Source organism: Podarcis erhardii (genome assembly GCF_964252035.2).
Source record: "Podarcis erhardii genome assembly, chromosome: 15".
Classification (NCBI taxonomy): domain Eukaryota; kingdom Metazoa; phylum Chordata; class Lepidosauria; order Squamata; family Lacertidae; genus Podarcis; species Podarcis erhardii.
This window is the reverse complement of record NC_138505.1, coordinates 5,174,596-5,196,453: the sequence shown is the minus strand read 5'-3', so window position 1 is coordinate 5,196,453 and position 21,858 is coordinate 5,174,596. Positions and strand designations below refer to the sequence as shown.

At 47.6% G+C, this 21,858-nt stretch overlaps 2 protein-coding genes across 2 annotated transcripts in view; both read left to right on the top strand.

Annotated features, from left to right (window-relative positions):
• The first annotated feature begins 3,259 nt into the window (after nucleotides 1-3,259).
• Nucleotides 3,260-13,138, top strand: LOC309329985 (uncharacterized protein). Its single transcript, XM_081841354.1, has 6 exons — nucleotides 3,260-3,607; nucleotides 5,310-5,630; nucleotides 9,271-9,588; nucleotides 12,036-12,134; nucleotides 12,232-12,281; nucleotides 12,947-13,138. The coding sequence occupies exons 1-6, from the start codon at nucleotides 3,565-3,567 to the stop codon at nucleotides 12,977-12,979; spliced, it is 864 nt and encodes a 287-aa protein (XP_081697480.1). The 5' UTR covers nucleotides 3,260-3,564; the 3' UTR covers nucleotides 12,980-13,138.
• Nucleotides 4,365-21,858, top strand: part of LOC309329999 (uncharacterized protein) — a 55,406-nt gene continuing 37,912 nt past the window's right edge. Inside the window, exon 1 of the mRNA XM_081841383.1 lies at nucleotides 4,365-4,676. The gene's annotated coding sequence lies outside the window, so the exon portion shown is untranslated. The remainder of the gene's footprint in view (nucleotides 4,677-21,858) is intronic.

The window sequence follows — 21,858 nt, the reverse complement described above, 5'->3', positions numbered from 1 at the left end:
GTGAAAGTAGATAAATAGGTACCACTCCGGTGGGAAGGTAAACGGCATTTCCGTGCGCTGCTCTGGTACGCCAGAAGCGGCTTAGTCATGCTGGCCACATGACCCAGAAAAAAGCAAGATGAGCGCTGCAACCCCAGAGTCGGCCACGACTGGACCTAATGGTCAGGGCTCCCTTTACCTTTACCTTTACTGGCTCACTGGGAAAACTTCAGAAATTCATATAGACATGTGAGGTCAGCTCCTCAGCAGCCCCTCTGCCTGAGGGATAATCCCTGGCCTCCTGATACCTGAGTGCCAGACAGGTAGCCATTCCAGAAATAACAAACCCAGATGAAGACAAAAGGGTGGGATAAACTTGGCTGGGAAACAAGGAAATGTACATATCTCTTTTGTTACACTTGATGGGTGTTTGCTGGAGGGCAAGGAGAACCATGGGGCAGAGTCCAGGATGCTCAGATTACTGCCACCAGACCTCCCCTTTCATGATGTATTAGTGATGTAGTTTGGGGGCTCTTTTCTTCAGGGCTTCCATCTTGTTCCACCTTGTGGCAGGTGGGAGTCCTGTCTCGACAGTCTTCAATAAAGACCAAGCTTACTGGCTGCTGTTTTGCTCTGGTATTCCTGGCTGGTGTCCTTGTTTTTTATCCAAGGGAGCCCTCAGATTTCTCTGTTAACAACAGCTTCAGGGCGAGCAGAGAAGCAGAAGGGGAAAACGTAACCCCAGAACCACACCGTAAGGCCACCCCCAACCCCTCTCACCACCAAGGAAATGTAACAAGTGAGTACTATGAGAACCCACACAAGTGACGCTGACACAAACCCACCCCACCCCACTCACCATTCCCCCTCCCCCTCTTTCCCCCTTTTTTCTTCCCAACCTAACACTGCATGCAACACTATGTCTCACAACAAATGAAAAAGGATCTGCAGGAAACACAGCCTGAAAAAAGAGACAATCAGGGTTGTTGTTTTTTTGTAGACTAAGAAATCTTTAATAAAAACAAAGTACCCACTAATCAATTTCTGCTTCTCACACAGCTGTTCAAGGCAGAGGAGCCTTGCCAGGAGGAAAAGTTGGCAACTCTTGTTTGTGCCCCTTCTTCTGTAATCAAATGCAGGGCTTGGGAAGAAGTGGGGAGATTTTGGAAGCTGGCAACGGAAACCTCATTCTTCTCTACCTTATCTTTTGTTTATTTGTTCAGTGCAAACAATTCAGGGTTTCTTTTTCCACTGTTGCTCAGAAAAGTATAAATATCTTGACCAAAGCTACCTCTATCTTTGTGCGGTTTCCTTCTCCTGTATGTGTGAGAGCCACAATAATACAACTTAAACCGGCTCAGGTTTGGAGGTGCATAGACTTGTGTCAGAAATGCCCACAGACGCCTCAGGGACATTCAGATCCCAGCCCAACCCCAATAGCAACCCATCACCTCACCTTGCCTTCTGAAATAACATTAAGCAGGCTCTCTGCAGAGCAAAGGAGTGGATTTTTCATTTTTAATGTCTCCCTTCAGCCAAAAAGGGTTCAGAGAATGGCTTGCAAATACACACACACACACACACACACACACACACACACACACACACACACATTGGTCTTGACCTTCAGGCTTAGGAGTTAAAAATGTTTTTGTTTAGTCATTTAGTTGTGTCTGCCTCTTTGTGACCCCCCTGGACCAGAGCACGCCAGGCCCTCCTGTCTTCCACTGCCTCCCGCAGTTTGGTCAGACTCATGTTGGAACGCTGTCCAACCATCTCGTCCTCTGTTGTCCCCTTCTCCTTGTGCCCTCCATCTTTCCCAACATCAGGGTCTTTTCCAGGGAGTCCTCTCTTCTCATGAGGTGGCCAAAGTACTGGAGCCTCAGCTTCAGGATCTGTCCTTCCAGTGAGCACTCAGGGCTGGTTTCCTTCAGAATAGATCAGTTTGATCTTCTTGCAGTCCATGGGACTCTCAAGAGTCTCCTCCAGCACCAGAATTCAAAAGCATCAATTCTTTGGCCATCAGCCTTCTTTATGGTCCAGCTCTCACTTCCATACATCACTACTGGGAAAACCAGAGCTTTTACTATACGGACCTTTGTTGGCAAGGTGATGTCTCTACTTTTTAAGATGCTGTCTAGGTTTGTCATTGCTTTTCTCCCAAGAAGCAGGCATCTTTTAATTTTATGACTGCTGTCACCATCTGCAGTGATAATGGAGCCCAAGAGTTAAAAATACAAAACCCCAAAGGAAAAATGGATTAGGAGGGAGGCGAAAAAAGGAGCCAGTCAGATGGCTGGCATACAAATAATAAAAGTATTGTTGTTGTTGTTATTATTATTATTATTATTATTATTATTATTATTATTAACAATGCACATAAGTGAAATAAGAACCATTGAAGCAAATAATATATGAAATGTAAAAAAATATATATCAAGATATATGATATGCAATTATGGCATGCATCATCTAGAAAATCTCAAACGTTTTAATTTCCAGAGACGTAAAAAGCAACTTCCACTTTCTCAGAAATGTACCATCCCCTTGCAACCTCCCTCGGCTGTGTATATTCTTTGACCCATCAGATGTCAAAGAGATAAACAACTACCTGACATTTAGAAGACATCTGAAGGCAGCCCTGTTCAGGGAAGTTTTATTTTCATGTGTGACATTTTAATGTATTTTTAATCTTGGCTGGAAGCTGCCCAGAGTGGCTGGGGAAGCCCAGCCAGATGGGCTGGGTATAAATAATAAATTATTATTATTATTTGTGCAGCTGGAACCATCCTCGCTGTAGCGCCCCCCCCCGCCTCTAAAAGCACCCCCCCTCCCTGACCCCCAATCTGCGTCTGATCTGCAGCTTCAAGGAAGAGGTCTAGTCGTGTGGCCCCAGCTTTTTGCAAAGAAACACCTCCCTGTGGGCGGTTCAAGGTGGGGATGGAGCCACTGAGAAAGGTCACTGTCTGACTCCCAGGCAGACAGCGAGGGGGACCAGCCACCTGAATTCAACAGAACCACCACTGAACCTGAATTATTTGAGACGTCAAACCTACAGCAGGACTGCAGCTCAGTTTTGATGCCCCTGGTACAGTTTTGAATCCCAGATCTTAGCTATCAGGTTTTGATAGGCAGATTTGGGTTGCCTCTTCAGCACAGACTGGCAGGTGTTTGGAAGCACCCAAAAAATAAATCTATTTTTTGATGAAAACTGGGGGAAGATTTGGGTTTGCTGCAGCGGATTTTGAATCCCAGAGCTTAGCTCTCAGGTTTTGGCCCTATTATTCAGCAGATTTGGGTTTCCTCTGCAGCACAGGTTGGTCAGTGTTTGGGAGCACCAAATGGTTTTCTGTTTCATAAATATATTTTTTTGATGAAAATTGGGGGAAGGTTGGGGTTTGCTGCACTGGAGAGCAAAGCACTAGTCCACATCTTCCTGCTTTTGTGGTTGAGGAGAAAAGCAATCATCTAGCATCCCTATTCCAACAACCTTCTCTGGATTTTGCCGGCTTCGCTCCCACGGAATTTGTCACACAATCCCGACGTTTCGCCCTCGCCCAACGAAGGACTGCGCAAAACCAGGAAATGTTTGTATCATTTCTTGGGATCGTGCTACTTTCTCTACGCAGTAAGTATTTCTGGAACCTGATAAGTTTAACAATTCGTGGTGAGATGAGGTTTCGATGGATTTTATATATTGGTTCTGCTTTTAAGACTGCAGTCCTAAGATCCCTTCTTAGGGAGCAAGCAGCATTGAACACAGTGAGACTTATTTCTGAGTAAATATTTATAGGATTGTAGCATGCATGGATTTTTTTAAAAATAAAAACATGAGTAAAATTACCTGTCTTCACCAGCAGTGGACAAACCATTTGGTTTTGCCTTCCTTCAGTTTGTCATCCTTTCCCAAAAAACCTGCTTTTTGCCACATCTTTGCATCAATTTGCAAATGTTTGTTAAAAGGCTGTATTGAAATATTTATCCATTTTCACAAGCATTTCCCATAATATATCCTCTTTGTATAACACATGCATATTTGTGAACAATTTTGCAAAATATGTGCCTTTTTGCAAGCAATTTCCCATAACATAATGTAGCTTTGTTTTCACTAATTGCACACTTTTGGGTTGGAGAACTACCCTGAAATATTCAGAGTAATGTGAATTTTGTAGGAATGCTGTGTTTCAATCTGCTTATGTTTTCAGGAAGCACAAATTAGGTTGGTTCCCATTAAAATGAAAGCTGAACAAACTTCTCTCCCATCCCAAATCTTCCGCAGAGTCTGGACAAATAGCAAGATGCGCTTCAATTATAAGATGAGCATATCTTATATTTCGTGATGTCATGTCTTCTAAATTGGCAAAAAGAAACACTTTAATTCTATATAGTACAATCTACTGATTCAGTTTCAGTAATCAGTAAAGTATATTTATCTTTGCGCACACTGAATAAATATTTGAAGTTTCTTATTTGGAACCTGGTTTAGGAACTTGATTGACATGTCTCCTTCCCTAAGGAGCAAAAAGGAGGTTGGTTTTCTTTTTGCAGCTCTCAGTACATAAAGTTGCTTAAGCACACTTGTTTGGCAGGGTAATTGCTCCCCACAAGAAATCTGCTTGGAATTATAGTAGTTGCTAATTATGTAATGTAAAATTTGTGATGCTATGTGACACCCGCAGTGCTTCTCATTTTAGGGGGTAAAACTTAATTTTTGCAAATTTCTTCAGTGAGGGGTTTTAAAACTATGTTTTGGTGTGTGTGTAGAATTCAAATCTGCCATTATTTTTGTGACCGGACAACATTTAGCTTCGTAAGGCTATGTTTGATGAAGAAGCACATAAACTGCTTTCGGAAAACCAAACACTTTAAATTTTTCCTTCTGAAAATGTCAGGTGATGCTGAATTAACAGCAGCAGCAGCAAATGATTAATAATAATATATATAACTTCAAGTGCTTGGCAATTATTTTACTTACCAAGCAAAGCTAAATTATATTAATTTAACCTAAATATCTTTTGCATTCTCAAGTTGTGTTACAACTTTTCAGCACCCCTCATTTTCAGAAGTTCAAAAATTCAACATGTCTGAGAGAAATCAATTTTTGAGTGTGCATCCTTTTATTGAGGTTTAATAATCCTTCTGTATCTTACCTTCAATCAAGTGACAACCTAGACAGGGGCAGGGAAAGGGGGAAGTAGCAAACAGGTCTGTCATACACACCCTATTTTAAAAGAAATGTTTTATAGTCATGGGGTGGTCATCTTGGTTTTCAGTTTAGTGGGACCAACCAAATGGGACCAACCACACATCCCTTTGCTTCCCTGCTGCAGCTGCTGGATCACAGGGGATCACCGAAATCCCGCAGAGACTGGCAAGGATCTCAGCATCTCTTGGCGCCACTGTCAACATCAGCTGCAACATTCCAGAAGGAACTTTTGTGTCGGTAGTGAGCTGGTACAAAGAGGAACAGGAAGGGGGACTGCATAAGATTACAGACATTTATAAAAATCAAACACCAGGAACAAAAACCCCAAGCCAAATGGATCTGACCCGACACAATGTCCAGGGAAGGGATTCTGGGGTGTATTACTGTATTGGTGCTGTGGCTCAGAAATTCACCTTCCTGAGTGGGGTGAGGCTGATCGTCTTAGGTGAGTGGCTCAGCAGATGTCAAATGCTCTTGTTGTTTATTTAATATACAGCCAGTCCACTTGCAAACCTGCCATGGGCCCCTAAAGGTAAAGGGACCCTTGACCATTAGTTCCAGTCGTGGCCGACTCTGGGGTTGTGATACTCATCTCGCTTTACTCGCCGAGGGAGCCGGCATACAGCTTCCGGGTCATGTGGCCAGCAGGACTAAGCCGCTTCTGGCGAACCAGAGCAGCGCACGGAAACACCATTTACCTTCCTGCCGGAGCGGTACCTATTTGCGTGTGTAGGTCCCCAGGCCACCCCTCAAATAACGTCACACATAACACGTAATTTTAGTTTTGGTTTTTGGGCACTATTTTGGCCACAACTTTATTAAAATACAAAATCAGTGAGTGGTTGTTTAGACATTGGTTATGACTATCTGTCCCCTCGCCTGGGATAGAACTGACAGCCCGAGGTCCGATCGGTAGCCAGTAGAAGGGAAAGTCAAACTTGGGGGTCATTTGAGCTAAGCGTTGGACCCATGCCGCTCACCCCAGCAGCTCCCCGAAAGCTTGCTGGTCCTGGTCCCATGACAGGGATTCCCATGACAGGGATTGGGCGGCCCTGGTCCCATGACAGGGATTGGACGAAATCGTGGCAAGCCCCAGGATTCCTTTAACGGAATTCCCTTCGGCGCAATAGGAGGGGCAGGCACAGCCTATCCTGACCCCTCCACCACCAGCATATTATAACCAATGCCTAACCACAACCTTACAAGTTGTGACGAATTGCTGAGTAGTAGGCAAAAACCAAATGGCACAGCCAATCACCAAATGGCAAAATTCCTACTAGGCCCCTGCTCCAAAGCAGACGACCCCATGACAGGCAAAGCAAGGTCAACCGGAAAGAGGGCGGGCGGGCGGGTGATCCGATGCACTCTGCAAAGAGAAAGAGAAACCAGAGTGCACCAATATTTAAAGACTATGGTCCCACCCACCCAATTTGCAACATACAATTTGCCCCAGCAACCCGGTTACCCAATCATAATGCCAGGCAACAACTATTAACCTGCCTGGCAACAAGAGGCCTGGCCTGGCGGCCCACACCGCAACACATGCTCTCATTTATTGGAGAACACGCTTTATCTACCTGCACTTTGATGTGCTTTCAAACTGCTAGGTTGGCAGGAGCAGGGACCAAGCAACGGGAGCTCACCCCATCACGGGGATTTGAACCGCCGACCTTCTGATCGGCAAGTCCTAGACTCTGCGGTTTAACCCACAGCGCCGCCCACGTCCCTGACATAGGCCCCTAGCAAGTTTCAAACAACAGCACACAAATAACTGCCCAATCTCTCCTCAAGTAAAGACCCACAAAATAATTGAGTTTCTCCCCAACACTTTTTAGTTAATCCTTTCACAGCTTTGTTATCCGCCACACCTGCCTGGTTTCCTGCCGCAGATATATTTAAAGACATTTTGTGACACTGCTGTTCAACCATGCTAGCATCTTCTCTGGCAGGGATGGGAAATGTCAGGCCTGGGGTGTATGAATGTGGCCTCTAGGATCCTCACTCTCAGGGCATGGGCAGACCCCCACAGGCCATGTTCCCACATTGGCCATGCCCTGCCCCCTTCAGGTCAACACCCCTCACTGTGTCTGCTCCACCCCCCAGTTTAAATGCTTTTGCCTGGCTGAAATGTGCCATTGAACTGCGATAACGCCTCTTACTGGGTGGAGGATGAAGACAGGGTTGCCATATTTCAGGAAGTGAAAATCCAGAGCCAAGAGTTGTTGACCTTTCCTTTCGCAAAGTTGCTGAGCTTTAAAACCACTTTCTGAGCCATCTTTTTACAAACTTCGGCAAAAAACCCCACAACCAACCCACTTCCAAAATGGTTTTCCATACGCCTGGGTTTTCCCAAACATTTGAAACAGCTGCAGAAAATTGATGCTTTCTTGATCTGCGGAGTGTTTGTTTGATTTGATTTTGTGTTCATGGTGAGCAGCCAGAAGCGATCGTATCTTAAGTGACTCGCCCTTTCAACTTCCTTTCAACAGACCCTCTCCATTGTGACCGGTTTCCTCTCTCTCGAAAGTAAAAGTGGCTGCGCTTGACTTCGCGAGGGGCTTTTCCCCACTGTCCTGTGTCTCTGCAGAACCACACAAATGTGTGGCACTTGAAGTCGACGCATTGTGCAATAAAACAAAAGGAAATAACTCCTTATAAACACAGCATCCGGTTTGAAAGTCCCGTTTAGCCCCCCCACAGCCCAGTAGAAAACCAGATAAGCCTTTTGGGCCTGCTTAAAATTTGCGAGAGAGGGGGGCATGTGCCTGGTCTCAGTTGGCTTCCACAGTTGTGGGAGCCACCCACAATTGATGTTGCAGGTGGACATCTCAATGGAGCCTCTGAAATAGGTCTGAAACCGCTTGGAACCAGTGTGAAGCTCCCATTCTCATTTCTCCTGCTTTCACGGCCACCTGGGGCAAGAAAACAAGATGGCACCTTCTCCTTCCACATACAGAATCCAACTGGGTTGACACTGGGATTTCATTTAAGCCCCGGACCCAGAACTGCCTGTCCCCCTGTGTGCAAGGCAGTCTGCCTTAGGAAACTGGGTGAGGAGATGGCAGGGAGGGGGTTGCCCCCCCCCCCATATCTGCCATCTGAGGGTAGCTGTGCCTCACTCTAGCAAATTGATAGCTCCATTCTGGGACCTGCTGGTGCAGGGCAAGAAATAAATGTATTAATATTACTATTACAGTCATACCTCATGTTACGTTTGCTTCAGGTTGAGCATTTTTAGGTTGCGTCCTGTGGCGACCCGGAAGTACCAGAAAGGGTTACTTCCGGGTTTCGCAGCTCGCGCATGCGCAGATGCTCGGAATAACGTCACGCGCATGCGCAGAAGCAGCAAATTGCGACCTGTTCACGCGCAGACGTGGGTTGCGTTCTGCTCATGTTGCGAACGGGGCTCCGGAATGGATCCCGTTCGCAACCAGAGGTACTACTGTAATACCAATACAGTCGTACCTTGGAAGTCAAACAGGATCCATTCCGGAAGTTCGTTCGACTTCCACAACATTCGGAAACCAAAGCGCAGCTTCTGATTGGCTGCAGGAAGCTCCTGCAGCCAATTGGAAGCTGCGGAAGACCCATCAGACGTTTGGGTTCCAAAGAGCGTTTGCAAACCGGAACAGTCACTTCTGGGTTTGTGGCGTTCAGGAGCTGTTCGAAAACCAAGGTTCAACTGTACTACTAATAGATATTGGTAGGGCTAGGCTTAAGCAACTATGACTTAGATTTAAATTAGGGTCTGTAGCATTTTATTTATTTATTTATTATTGCATTTACACCCCCACTTTATTCTCTACGAATAAGGAGCTCCAGGTATTGCACTTGGTTCAGCTGCTCCTCACTGATCCCCACAACAACCTGTGAGGACCAGCCCAAAGCGAGCTTCCTGAGTGGAGATTTGAACCCAGGTCTCTTCCAGGCCCTAGTCCAACACTCTAACTCCTGCAACGGTCACTGGGATGGCTGTTTATTGGGTTTAGTTTGTTGAGGAGCCATGTCACCCCCATGAAACCTACGAGAGGGATTAAGATAAAGATCTGAGGAGCCATTCTCATGCGATTCTCCTTCACTCCTAGGGACTTCTGGGCCAAGACTTTCCCTCCTTGCTCCTTCCGCTGCAGAAGACACAGAGCTCTCCCACCACCTTCCCCTCCTCTGCCTCCTGATTGACGCAAACCCTGATGAGGATACCTTCTCCTGGGATATTGGTGGGGAAACCTCTCAGGGCCGGAAGGATGGTGACGGGATCGATGGGGAAGGAGCCTTCACCATTTGGAGTCTGAAGCTGATTCCTCCAGAGAGATGGAGCCAAGGGATGGCTTATTCTTGTTCGGACCAGGAAAAAAGAAACATCAGTGCAGAGGTCCCTTCAAAGACAGTGTCTACAACCCAAGGTACCTTGTAACCAAATAGCTAGTTCAGCCTCTAGTTTTTCCATGGACCCCATTTCCCTAAGTGGTGAGAATTTGCAAGGGCACAGACCTTTTATGTGGGGCCATCAGGACATGACTTTATTGGGGTGTTGCAGAAGCCTGGGCCCCCACCAAGCAGGCTTTCTAGAAGGGTCTCCAAACCCAAGGTGACTGTCTTGCCCCGTTTTGAAGGAAGTAACTGCCCATCAAAAGATGGAGGTCTTGCACAACCCTTAATTCCAGAGTCTAAAATTACCCAGCTAACCTACTGAGTTTATCAAGATTCTGTCAGGAGCTCGTCCTACACTTGAGTAGGACCCTTGCAGAGACACATGCCCGACTGGCATGTTCCCTCCCTCCTGGCCAATTGTTCAGGAGCTTCAAAAGCTTTCTTCTGCCCGAACATCACAGCAACCGACGCCAACAAACATCAGCACACTTAGGGATCCGAAGAGTCTTCGCAGCTTGCGTGACAGACCTCAGCAACTCAGCATTTTGGCTAATCTACTTTATTTACATATAAACACACACGTAAGAAGTGTCGGCTGCCTCAGGCCAAAGGGGGCCCATCTAGCCTAGCATTCTGTCATCACAGTGGCCAAACAGATGCCCTAAGGGGAAACCAGTACAGTGGTACCTCGGGTTAAGTACTTAATTTGTTCCGGAGGTCCGTTCTTAACCTGAAACTATTCTTAACCTGAAGCACCACTTTAGCTAATGGGGCCTCCTGCTGCCGCCGCACCGCTGCTGCACGATTTCTGTTCTCGTCCTGAAGCAAAGTTCTTAACCCGAGGTACTATTTCTGGGTTAGCGGAGTCTGTAACCTGAAGCGTCTGTAACCCGAGGTACCACTGTAGTTAGGAGCCAAACGTGAGAGCAATTCTCCCCTCCTGTTGTTTCCAGCATTGCTGCTCCAACTGGGCCGACAGAGCATAGCCACTGTGGCTAGTAGCCATCAATAGCCTTCTCCTCTGTGCATCTGCCTAGACTTCTTTCATCATCATCAGTTATTATTCATACCCTGTCCATCTGGCTGGGTTTCCCCAGCCACTCTGGGCAGCTCCCAACAGAATTTTAAAAACACGATAAAACATAAAACATTGAAAACTTCCCTAAACGGGGCTGCCTTCAGATGTCTTCTAAAAGTCAGATAGTTGTTTATTTCCTTGACGTCTGATGGGAGGGCGTTCCACAGGGCGGGTGCCACCACTGAGAAGGCCCTCTGCCTGGTTCCCTGTAATCTCACTTCTCACAGGGAGGGACTAATAATAATCCCTTGCAGTCGCTAGATACCTGATTAATGTCTTATTTCAAAAGAGGAGAAATGGATCACTGTATGACTCTGACAGCTTAGCTAAACTTAAGAACCATCAATAAGTGCCAGAACTAAGACGCATATCCCCCAAAATCTGAGGAATTTGAATTGCGGTTTACATAGAGGGAGCTTATTGTGTATAGTGTTTACTTAATTGAAGTAAAATTGGTTTTATATGGGTGTTTTAACTTGGAACTGTGTAAATTGTATTGTTTATGGATAAATTTTGGTGTATTGTTTTAGATATGGGCCAATGGCCGTAATAAAATTAAAAAAAAAAAAATACCCTGTCCATCTGGCTGGGTTTCCCCAGCTACTCTAGGTGGCTCCCAACAGAATAGTAAAAAAAACGATAAAACACCAAACATTAAAAGCTTCCCTAAACAGGGCTGCCTTCAGATGTCTTCTAAAGGTCTGGTAGTTGTTCTTCTCTTTGACATCTGGTGGGAGGGCGTTCCACAGGGCGGGCGCCACTACCGAGAAGGCCCTCTGCCTGGCTCCCTGTAACTTGGCTTCTCGCAGTGAGGGAACCGCCGGAAGGCCCTTGGAACTGGACCTCAGAACGATGGGGGTACAGACGAGGTATACTGGACCGAGGCCATTTAGGGCTTTCAAGGTCAGCACCAACACTTTGAATTGTGCTCGGAAATGTACTGGGAGCCAATGTAGGTCTTTCAGGACCGGTGTTATGTGGTCTCAGCAGCCGCTCTCAGTCACCAGTCCAGCTGCCACATTCTGGATTAGTTGTAGTTTCCGGGTCACCTTCAAAGGTAGCCCCACGTAGAGGGCATTGCAGTAGTCCATGCGGGAGATAACCAGAGCATGCACCATTCTGGCGAGACAGTTGGCGGGCAGGGAGGGTCTCAGCCTGCGTATCAGGTGGAGCTGGTAGACAGCTGCCCTGGACACAGAATTGACCTGCGCCTCCATGGACAGCTGTGAGTCCAGAATGACTCCCCTTTTAAAGTGCTCCAAGTTGGTGGCCTTCCCTGCTTCTTGTGGAAGAGAGTTCCATAGATTAACTTGCTCTCCCCTTTGCCCTAGACTGGTCCTCCAGCCTCTGCAGTCGCTGACCACCTTTTTCTCCCTCTCTCTTCCACCTCTCCTCTTGCAGAGGACTGCAGGAACATATTGCTGATTGGGATACCCTGTTTAGTCATCGTCCTGCTGATTCCTCCTTTGGTCCTGCTCTGCAGAAAACTTCGATCTGGAGGTAATGCCTTTGGGGAATGAACAGCATCATGGGGATCTCTTCCTCAGGTTTTCCTTCTGGTTAACGTTTCTTCTTCTTGTCCCTTTTCTCTTCCCAGGTAATGCAGAAGCACCAGCAAATCGACTGCCCATGAGGGAGATCCCACAGGTAATTCACCATCCCTGCATAGTGAAGTTTTTATTGATTGATTTATAAAAAATATCTGTACACCGCTGTGTCATAAAGAATATATAAAAGCGGTTTACAGCGATAAAAGTATAGAACTGTACAATAAAAACCATAAACAGAAGTTGAAAACAGACATTGTGAAAGGACGTGCTCTTAATTGCTGGTACAGTCCTGTTTGTTTTGTTTTGTTTTGTTTTGTTTTGTTTTGTTTTGTTTTGTTTTGTTTTGTTTTGTTTTGTTTTGTTTTGTTTTGTTTTGTTTTGTTTTGTTTTATTTTATTTTGGACCTTTAAATGCCATAAACTACTAGTGGGCAGCTGAGAAAAGAAAAATATTCTAGGGGTAACAACCTGAATTTAAAAACTCCTTTTTGGATCTAGTGAAAATGCTCCTTTAAAAAAAAAAAATGCATTACTTTTTAATAGTCATAACTTTGTAATGTTGCTTTTGCAACGGAAAGTGCATAAGGCTCACAAGGTGAAACTGACTAATAACCACAGGAAAACAAGATCACTTAAAAAAAAAAAATCAAAATGTTAAATTGGTCCAAGAGAAGCGGGGGGAAGGGGCGGCACTTTGTTTTTGCAAATGTAGAAAATTAAAAAAACACTGAGTGGCCTCTGGCTTTTCCATTTCCCGTTCTAGACCGAATATGCAGAAGTCCGTTGCAAGAAATGAAAAGTCCCGTTCAAACCAATCGATACAGTCAAGTGGTTTAAAAAAGCATGGTTTATTAGGAGGAGAGACAGAAGGAAGACAATCAAATGCCAGAAGTTTAATATATTTTCCTCCCCACTTGCTGAATGTTGATGCTTGTATTAAACTTGATGTTTCCTCCATGAATGTCCTCATTCTCAAGAATAGCCTCATGCATTGTGGCTCAGATGTCAGGGAACTGCCATCGGCTCAGGGGCAAGAGGGGAAAAGCCGGATGGATTACAGAGAGCCCCCAAAGATTGTGGGAAGCAGCACCTCCTCAGCGGAGGAGAGTAACCACCCCTCCAGCGGAGAGGAACTTCAGGGCTCGGAGGAGGCAGCAGTGGCGTAGCGTGGGGGGTGCAGGGGGGCTGGCCGCACCGGGCGCAACATCTGGGGGGGGTGCTCGCACTCGCAGCTCTCTGCCCCTACCTGGCTCACTCACTCTCACTGCTGTGCGAATCCGATCTGAGCCGCCGAGTCGCCGCCCACTGTGGAGGGGGGGTGCCAGGCGTGCGGGTTAGGGGGCGCAAATTACTTGCCTTGCCCCGGGTGCTGACAACCCACGCTACGCCACTGGGAGGCAGTGCCAGGACTCCTTGCCTGGGCAAAGCGGGGAGGGGAGAGGTCCTCCGTTACCCACGCCCTCCTTGCGCAGTAGGCTTCCGCGCCGAGAGGGGAGGCGCAGATTGGGCGTCAAGAAACTTCTCTGCTGGGGAAGGTTTAAGGACCACCCACTCACAGATTCTGCCAGTGAATGAGCCAGCCACGGGAGAGTGGTGCTCTGCACAGAGAAAGTTTATTTTGGCATCAAAAGCAAGGCTTCACAGCCGAGCAGGGAGGCATTTGCCTACTTGCTCTCGAGCAACCCCTTGGTACCTTGAGACCAGAGCATCGGAAGCAAAAGGCCCCAGGTTCATTCCCCAATGGCATTTCCAGGGAGAGACCCTCCAGAGCTGCTGCCAGCCCGTGTGGGCAATATGGAGCTATATGGACCAATGGCCTGACACAGCTTCCGAGAATCATAGAGCTGTAGAGTTGGAAGGCTCATATGGTTCAACCCTTTGCAACCCTGTGCCATTTCCCTCTCTCTGAAGGACCTTGATATCTCCCCTACAACTGTTCAGTTTTTCTCAGACTTGCTGTTGGACTACAACTCCCATCATCCCTAGCTAAGCAGGACCAGCAGTCATGGATGATGGGAGTTGTAGTGCAACAGCAAGTTTGCGAAACGCTGCTTTTCCTGCTCCATGTGTATTAGGGATGAAGAAGGTCTGTTGCCTTCCAGACGCGGGTGAACTCCTGTTACGGAAAAATCTAGGTGTGAGGCTGCTCAGTCACCCAACTGGTCGGGCAGAGCCTGCGGGTCCCTGCGAAATAAAGGAAGGAGTCCAACCACCAGCAAATAGCTGTAGACCAAAGTTTATTTTGAACCCCGAGGATGGGGTAACAAAGACTTTTAAAACTTTCCCACCATATCCCACAATACAGTTCGTACAGCATCATTGCTTCATCACTGACATGTCACAAAAGGGGAGGCGTAGACAGGGGTTACACTAGTTTAACCTTGGCAAACATGTCCAGATAAGTCCTTGGTACAAGATTAGCATAAGCAGACATGTCAGGGCAAGACTCAGGTATAAGATTGTTGTTGTTGTTTAGTCATTTAGTCGTGTCCGACTCTTTATGACCCCCTGGACCAGAGCACGCCAGGCACTCCTGTCTTCCACTGCCTCCCGCAGTTTGGTCAAACTCATGCTGGTAGCTTCAAGAACACTGTCCAACCATCTCGTCCTCTGTCGTCCCCTTCTCCTTGTGCCCTCCATCTTTCCCAACATCAGGGTCTTTTCCAGGGAGTCTTCGCTTCTCATGAGGTGGCCAAAGTATTGGAGCCTTAAGGTATAAGATTAGCATAGGCAAACACCTCTAAAGTCCCACCACCCAAAGTACAATAAAACTTCCTTTGCATGTCTGGACCCTTTGGCAAGTCTGGTGATGGGATTAGGCTTTCCTTGGCCAACAATCAGCTCAGCAATTGTCACCTCTGGCAACTTCCTGGAGTTCTTTTTCAAGGGGAAAATAGCTTTGGAATGGAGGAAACTGGCAAAGGAGTTGATTTTATATTATCTTTTATATTATTTTATATTATTTTTAAAGCTAGGTAACTTCCGTCAGCTGTCAAGTTGAAAGGATACATTCAGGCATAATATTTGCAACATTTAACAACTTTAAAGATGTGCCTCGCCCCGTAATTTCCGTAACAACTCCCAACGCCCACCATGGCCCCATCTATCTCTCCCCTGGTGGTGGTGCTGCTTCTTCTTCCTGCTCCTCTCCCAATATTTCCCAGCTTTTCCTCTCTGCAGCCTCTGAACTGTGACCTTCCTCAAACCACTGTTCTAAATCTATTCTGTTTCCCTCTTCTCAGAAAGTGCAGGAGGAGGAGGTGTGGTCTCCATCATTCCTCCTCAGTCCAGCCCCTGATGTCCAGGAGGCTGAAGTTCCCAGCTGCTTTGCCCTAAGCCATCTCCCTTCGGCGATCCCTCGTAGCTGAGTAAGATTGTCTTCCATAAACACGGTTTTAACAATGAGTCCATAAGTGACTGTGGAGGCTAATTCTGGATCCACACATCCTTTCACAGTGGGAACATTAGTTACCGGGCAGTAGTTGATCACAATAAGGGTTTGCCAAGCGTGCCTTCCTCTTAGCACGTTTCTCTCTTGCGTCTTGAGTTTGAGTGTCTTCAAAGCCCATGACACCTTTGGTAAAGGCTGTTCTCCAACTGGAGCGCTCGCAGGCCAGTGTTTCCCAGTTGTCGGTGTTTATACTACATTTTTTTAGATTTGCCTTGAGACAGTCTTTAAACCTCCTTTGTTGACCACCAGCATTATGCTTTCCATTTTTAAGTTCGGAATAGAGTACAGTGGTACTTCGGGTTACATACGATTCAGGTTACAGACGCTTCAGGTTACAGACTCCGCTAACCCAGAAATAGTACCTCAGGTTAAGAACTTTGCTTCAGGATGAGAACAGAAATCATGCTCTGGCGGCGCAGCAACAACAGGAGGCCCCGTTAGCTAAAGTGGTGCTTCAGGTTAAGAACAGTTTCAGGTTAAGAACGGACCTCCGGAACAAATTAAGTACTTAACCCGAGGTACCACTGTAGTTGCTTTGGAAGATGATCATCAAGCTTCCGCAGAAGCCTGACCAGTCCAACGAAGTTGATGTTGAAGTATCATTGCTTCAACACTGGTGATCTTTGCTTCTTCCAGTACACTGGTATTAGTTCACCTGTCTTCCCAAGTGATGTGTAAAATTTTCCAGAGACACCATTCATGGAATCTTTCAAGGAGTTGAAGCTATTGCAATGTGCTGGAAAGAACATTACCAACATCTCCTTAACCGCAACTCCCCCGTGGCTGCTGAGGTCCTCTCACAAATTCCACAAAAACAAGTTAGAGATGAGCTTGCAGTATCTCCAAATCTGGGAGAGTTGTGTACAGCCCTAAGCCGTAAAGAGATACTGGGACAGGATGCCCTGAATGTGTCCCTGAGGATGCTGTTACCTGGCCTGGAAATGCCACAGGAGGAGGAGGAGAAGCAGCGCTATCACACCTGAGACAACCAGGTCTGCTTTGTAGTTTCGGCAGTCTGTGCTGGAAGCTGAATGAGGGAGAGAGACAGGAGAATCAGGGATTTTTCCCATAGGCAAGGAATCCAGGACTTCCATTGCTCTGTTGGTTTATTGCAGTTGTTTTTTATATATTACAGACCACCACCTAGATATTTTATACAAGTGGGTGGTGTTTTCAATACAGTGGTACCTCAGGTTACATACGCTTCAGGTTACATACGCTTCAGGTTACAGACTCCGCTAACCCAGAAATAGTAACTCGGGTTAAGAACTTTGCTTCAGGATGAGAACAGAAATCGGGCAGCGGCGGCACAGTGGCAGCAGGAGGCCCCATTAGCTAAAGTGGTGTTTCAGGTTAAGCACAGTTTCAGGTTAAGAACGGACCTCCAGAACGAATTAAGTACTTAACCCGAGGTACCACTGTACGCTAGTTAACAAAATGAATGCAGTTAAGATCTCGCTCGCCATTTCTTTTTCAAGCAACATCAGAGAGTGGCAGGTTTAGGAGCAGGGCATCAGAAGAATGTAGGAAGATATTAGTTGCTGGATCATGCCAAAATAGCCTCCAACATTTCTCGGATGAAAATAGAAATGTTGTTGTTTTTCTTGTTGGACTACAACTCCCATCATCCCTCGCTAGCAGGACCAGTGGTCCTGGATGATGGAAATTGTAGTGCAAGTTGGACCAAGTTGGAAAGTCCATGGAACAAACAATCGAAGGTGGATCTTTCTTCGGCGTTTGCAAAAGCATCACCCATGAACTGTAGGGCTGTGAAAAGAGGGAACTAAATAAGACATTTTGTGCAACAGGCTGAGGTAACTCCTTGAGAGTTATGACGGCTGATGCAACAAAAGCCAAAGAAAGATAGGGAAATGCCCAAAGCATTCGTGTGGTTAAAAGAGTTAAAGGAAGATGTGCAGCCGAAGTGAGCACAGGACTCAGCTACCTTGGCAAAGAAAGGGCGCTTTATATTGTTGTAAACAAAATCTGCCCTTATTTCCTTACGGGGTACACAAGAGCCCTTATAGAGTCCTTTTGTACGTTCTCCATCGGTAGGAGAAAATAACAGAGGCCAGCCAGAGAATATTGAGAAGCAAAGCAGCTAGTAGGCCTGATCTTTATTAAATGTTGCAACAGGGTGCTCCCCGCCCCCCATGCAGGAGAGAGGAGGAGGACCCAGAACAAAGGTGTGCCCGCCCTTATATGTTGCTGTTGTTTAGTCGTTTAGTCGTGTCCGACTCTTCATGACCCCATGGACCAGAGCACGCCAGGCACTCCTGTCTTCTACTTCCTCCCGCAGTTTGGCCAAACTCATGCTGGTCACTTCCAGAACACTATCCCATCATCTCATCCTCTGCCGTCCCCTTCTCCTTGTGCCCTCCATCTTTCCCAACATCAGGGTCTTTTCCAGGGAGTCTTATCTTCTCATGAGGAGGCCAAAGTCTTGGAGCCTCAGCTTCAGGATCTGTCCTTCCAGTGAGCACTCAGGGCTGATTTCCTTCAGAATGGAGAGGTTTGATCTTCTTGCAGTCCATGGGACTCTCAAGAGTCTCCTCCAGCACCAGAATTCAAAAGCATCCATTCTTGGGCGATCAGCCTTCTTTATGGTCCAGCTCTCACTTCCATACATCACTACTGGGAAAACCAGAGCTTTAACTATACAGACCTTTGTTGGCAAGGTGATGTCTCTGCTTTTTAAGATGCTGTGGAATTGCCCACCCTCAAACTCCAGATCATCCCCAGAAACATCATACATACATCACAGGGGGCTGTCTAAAACAGAATCCTGAGTGTGTTGTTTATCTCCTGTCTGGCAAGTTACCTGATTGCATTATCTGGGTTTTGGCCACTCTTTTGTTATTATAACTACTTAATTCCTGAATATAGGTCACAGGCTCACTCTATTCACACCTTAAATGTGCCCTTAAGGCAGGATTTGTGAGCACAGAGACAATGGGGAGGTTTTTTCAGTTCTTCCTCCTTGCAGAGAAACATTTAGGCAGTTTGGGAGAGTCAAAATGGTTTCAGGACTGTATTCCTGTACTGTTTCCGACATGTGGTTTTTGTATTTATGTACAGTGGTGCCCCGCAAGACGAACGCCTCGCAAGACGGAAAACCCGCTAGACGAAAGGGTTTTCCGTTTTGGAGGCGCTTCGCAAGACGAATTTCCCTATGGGCTTGCTTCGCAAGACGACAGCCCATAGGGAAATCTCCGGGACAGCGGGGAAGCGCAGCTCGTCTTCCCCGCTGTCCTCGGACCTCCTCCGAAGCCTGGCGGCGGGGCGGGGACACCTCCTCCCGCCGCCGGGCTTCGGAAGGATGCCCCGATGCCGGGCGGCGAGGCGGGAACGCCTCCCCCCGCCGCCCGGCATCGGAACGATGTCCCGAAGCCGAGCGGCGGGGCGGGAAAGTCTCCCCCCGCCGCCCGGCATCGGAACGATGTCCCGAAGCCGAGCGGCGGGGCGGGAACGCCTCCCCCCGCCGCCCGGCTTCGGGGCGGGAAAGCCTCCCCCCGCCGCCCGGCTTCGGGGCGGGAAAGCCTCCCCCCGCCGCCCGGCTTCGGGGCATTGTCCCGATGCCGGGCGGCGGGGCAGGAACGCCTCCCCCCGCCGCCCGGCTTCGGGGCATCGTCCCGATGCCGGGCGGCGGGGCGAGAAAGCCTCCCCCCGCCGCCTGGCATCGGAACGATGTCCCGAAGCCGGGCGGCGGGGCCGCGAAGCCTGGGCGCGCTGGCAACTCTCCGCAAGGAGCACTCCCGCTGCTTGCAGAGAGGTCCGCGAAGCCTGTCCTCTTCTGAAGGCAGGCGGGGGGCAAAAGTCTTTGTCCCCCCTGCTTGCCTTCCCAGGGGCTTTTAAATCGCCCGGACAGCGGAGAAGTCCTCCGCTGTCCCGGGCGATTTTAAAATGCCGCCCGCCAGAAGAGGTCAGGGGAAGGCGGTTTCCATAGGAACACATTAATTGATTTTCAATGCATTCCTATGGAAAACCGTGCATCGCAAGACGAAAAACTCGCAAGACGAAGAGACTTGCGGAACGAATTAATTTCGTCTTGCGAGGCACCACTGTACGTGTTTGCCTTGTACATTTAATTTCTATATTTGAGACCTTGAATTCTTGCATTGTATATTATGCTGTGACACCAGATGGTGCTGTGGAGTCCCATTTTTGCCAACACGATTTCTCATACAAAGCCTGCAACGCGTTTAACTGAATCGCCTCTTTGATGCATCTAGATCCAGCCGGAGTGAAACCAAAAGGGCAGTTTCCTCTTATCGGTAAGCCCGAGGGGTCTTTCCCGCCCTGCCCTGCCTTTCAGCTTTCCTCTCGGGACGCCCAGCTGAATTTATTTGCTCATTGTGCTTACAATGCTGGGCCACAGGGAGCCTTGTCAGGCCTGGCTGCCGGAGGCGAGGCGAGAGAGGTGATTCTCCTCACACCTGAAGTGTCGCAGCTATGAAGCGGGGCCCGGCCAAAGCCACACAAACTTTTGCTTCCTGTTTTTATTGTTCTTGCAAGTGAAGAACACGGGCTTGGGGGTGTCAAAACCAAGAAGGGCAGAAAACCAAAAGAACAGAAAGATTGACTCAGGCGGGCGCTTGGCTTTTTTTAAACCGAAGGCGCCTCTAACCGAGGTTCGTAAGCAGGGACCCATGACGTCTCTGCGGTCAGCGTCACCCAGAGCTGGACCGCAAAGAGCCACCTAGAACTGTGTTTCTGCTTTCTTTTCTCTGTGCTTCCATGAACAGGGCCAGCTAAAGGCTCTAGCATGCAGTGGCGTAGCGTGGGTTGTCAGTACCCGGGGCAAGGCAAGTAATTTCCGCCCCCTAACCTGTGGATTTGCGCCCCCTAACCCGTGGATTTGCGCCCCCTAACCCGTGGATTTGAGCCCCCTAACCCTAACCCCCAGATGTTGTGCCCGGTGCGGCTGGGCCCCCCTGCACCCCCCACACTACGCCACTGCTAGCATGATGGTGACTTTATGTTGACGCCAGAGGGACAGCTAGTTCATCTAAACTTCTGCCTTCTGGGTGGAATAGATGCTGGAATAGATGGGCCATTGGCTTGATCTAGCAGGCTCTTCTTGTGTTACTCTGCTTCCTAGCCTGGGAGAGACCAGGGTTCAAATCTTCCCACAGGGCCATGAAGCTCACTGGTTGTGATCTTGAGAGCCAGACACTCGCTCTCAAGCTAGCCTACCTCACAGGGTTGTTGTGAGGGATATGAAAGGGGAGGGAGGAGAAGAACGATGTACACCACCTTGGAGCTCTTGAAGGAAAGAGGGGGTGTAAATGTAATCACCATCATTATCATCAGTGCTATTTTTCTAGAAAAAGAGGTGTCGGAGCTCACCACAAACTTCTCCCTTTTTCTCTTAGAACGGCAATGGTTCCCACTTGAGAGGTGGCAAAGCTGAGCTCCAGTGAGCTTTGGCTGAAGATGAAAAAAGCCCTGATGATTAACAACAACAATAATAATTCCCAAACACCTTCCATAAAGGGAGCGGCCACCGAGACCACATAACACCAGTCTTGAAAGACCTACATTGGCTCCCAGTATGTTTCCAAGCACAATTCAAAGTGTTGGTGCTGACCTTGAAAGCCCTAAACGGCCTCGGTCCTCTATACCCCATCATTCTGCTCTGACACTGAGGTCCAGCTCCGAGGGCCTTCTGGCGGTTCCCTCACTGTGGGAAGCCAAGTTACAGGGAACCAGGCAGAGGGCCTTCTTGGTAGTGGCCCCCGCCCTGTGGAACGTCCTCCCATCAAATGTCAAGGAAATAAGCAGCTATCTTATCTTTAAAAGACATCTGGAGGCAGCCCTGTTTAGGGAAGATTTTAATATTTAATGCTGTATTGTTTTTCACACTTGATTGGGAGCTGCCCAGAGTGGCTGAGGAAACTCAGCCAGATGGGCGGGGTATAAATAATTTATTATTATTATTATTATTATTATTATTATTATTATTATTATTAACGGAAACACACAATAAATTATCATCTGAAGGCAATCCAGACGAATACCAAAAGCATCAAATAACCTCCAGTCTATTAAATTGCAGGCAATGTTGAATGCAGGGGGGAAACCACCAGCCTTGTCTTGTTTCCTGGGGGTGGCCCGATCGGTCATTTTTGAATTCTGTCCATTTCTCATTTTTCCAATCCATTTTAAGCAATTTTATTTCTTGATAGGAGCTGCCCTGTGATAGGTCAGCCTATAAACACTGC

Bases quoted from the DNA above. Each gene is read 5' to 3' on its own strand.
- LOC309329985 (XM_081841354.1), top strand. From the start codon at position 3,565: ATGTTTGTATCATTTCTTGGGATCGTGCTACTTTCTCTACGCA. The intron at 5,631-9,270 runs GTGAGTGGCTCA...CTTCACTCCTAG, and splicing joins GGTGAGGCTGATCGTCTTAG to GGACTTCTGGGCCAAGACTT. The intron at 12,135-12,231 runs GTAATGCCTTTG...TTCTCTTCCCAG, and splicing joins CAGAAAACTTCGATCTGGAG to GTAATGCAGAAGCACCAGCA.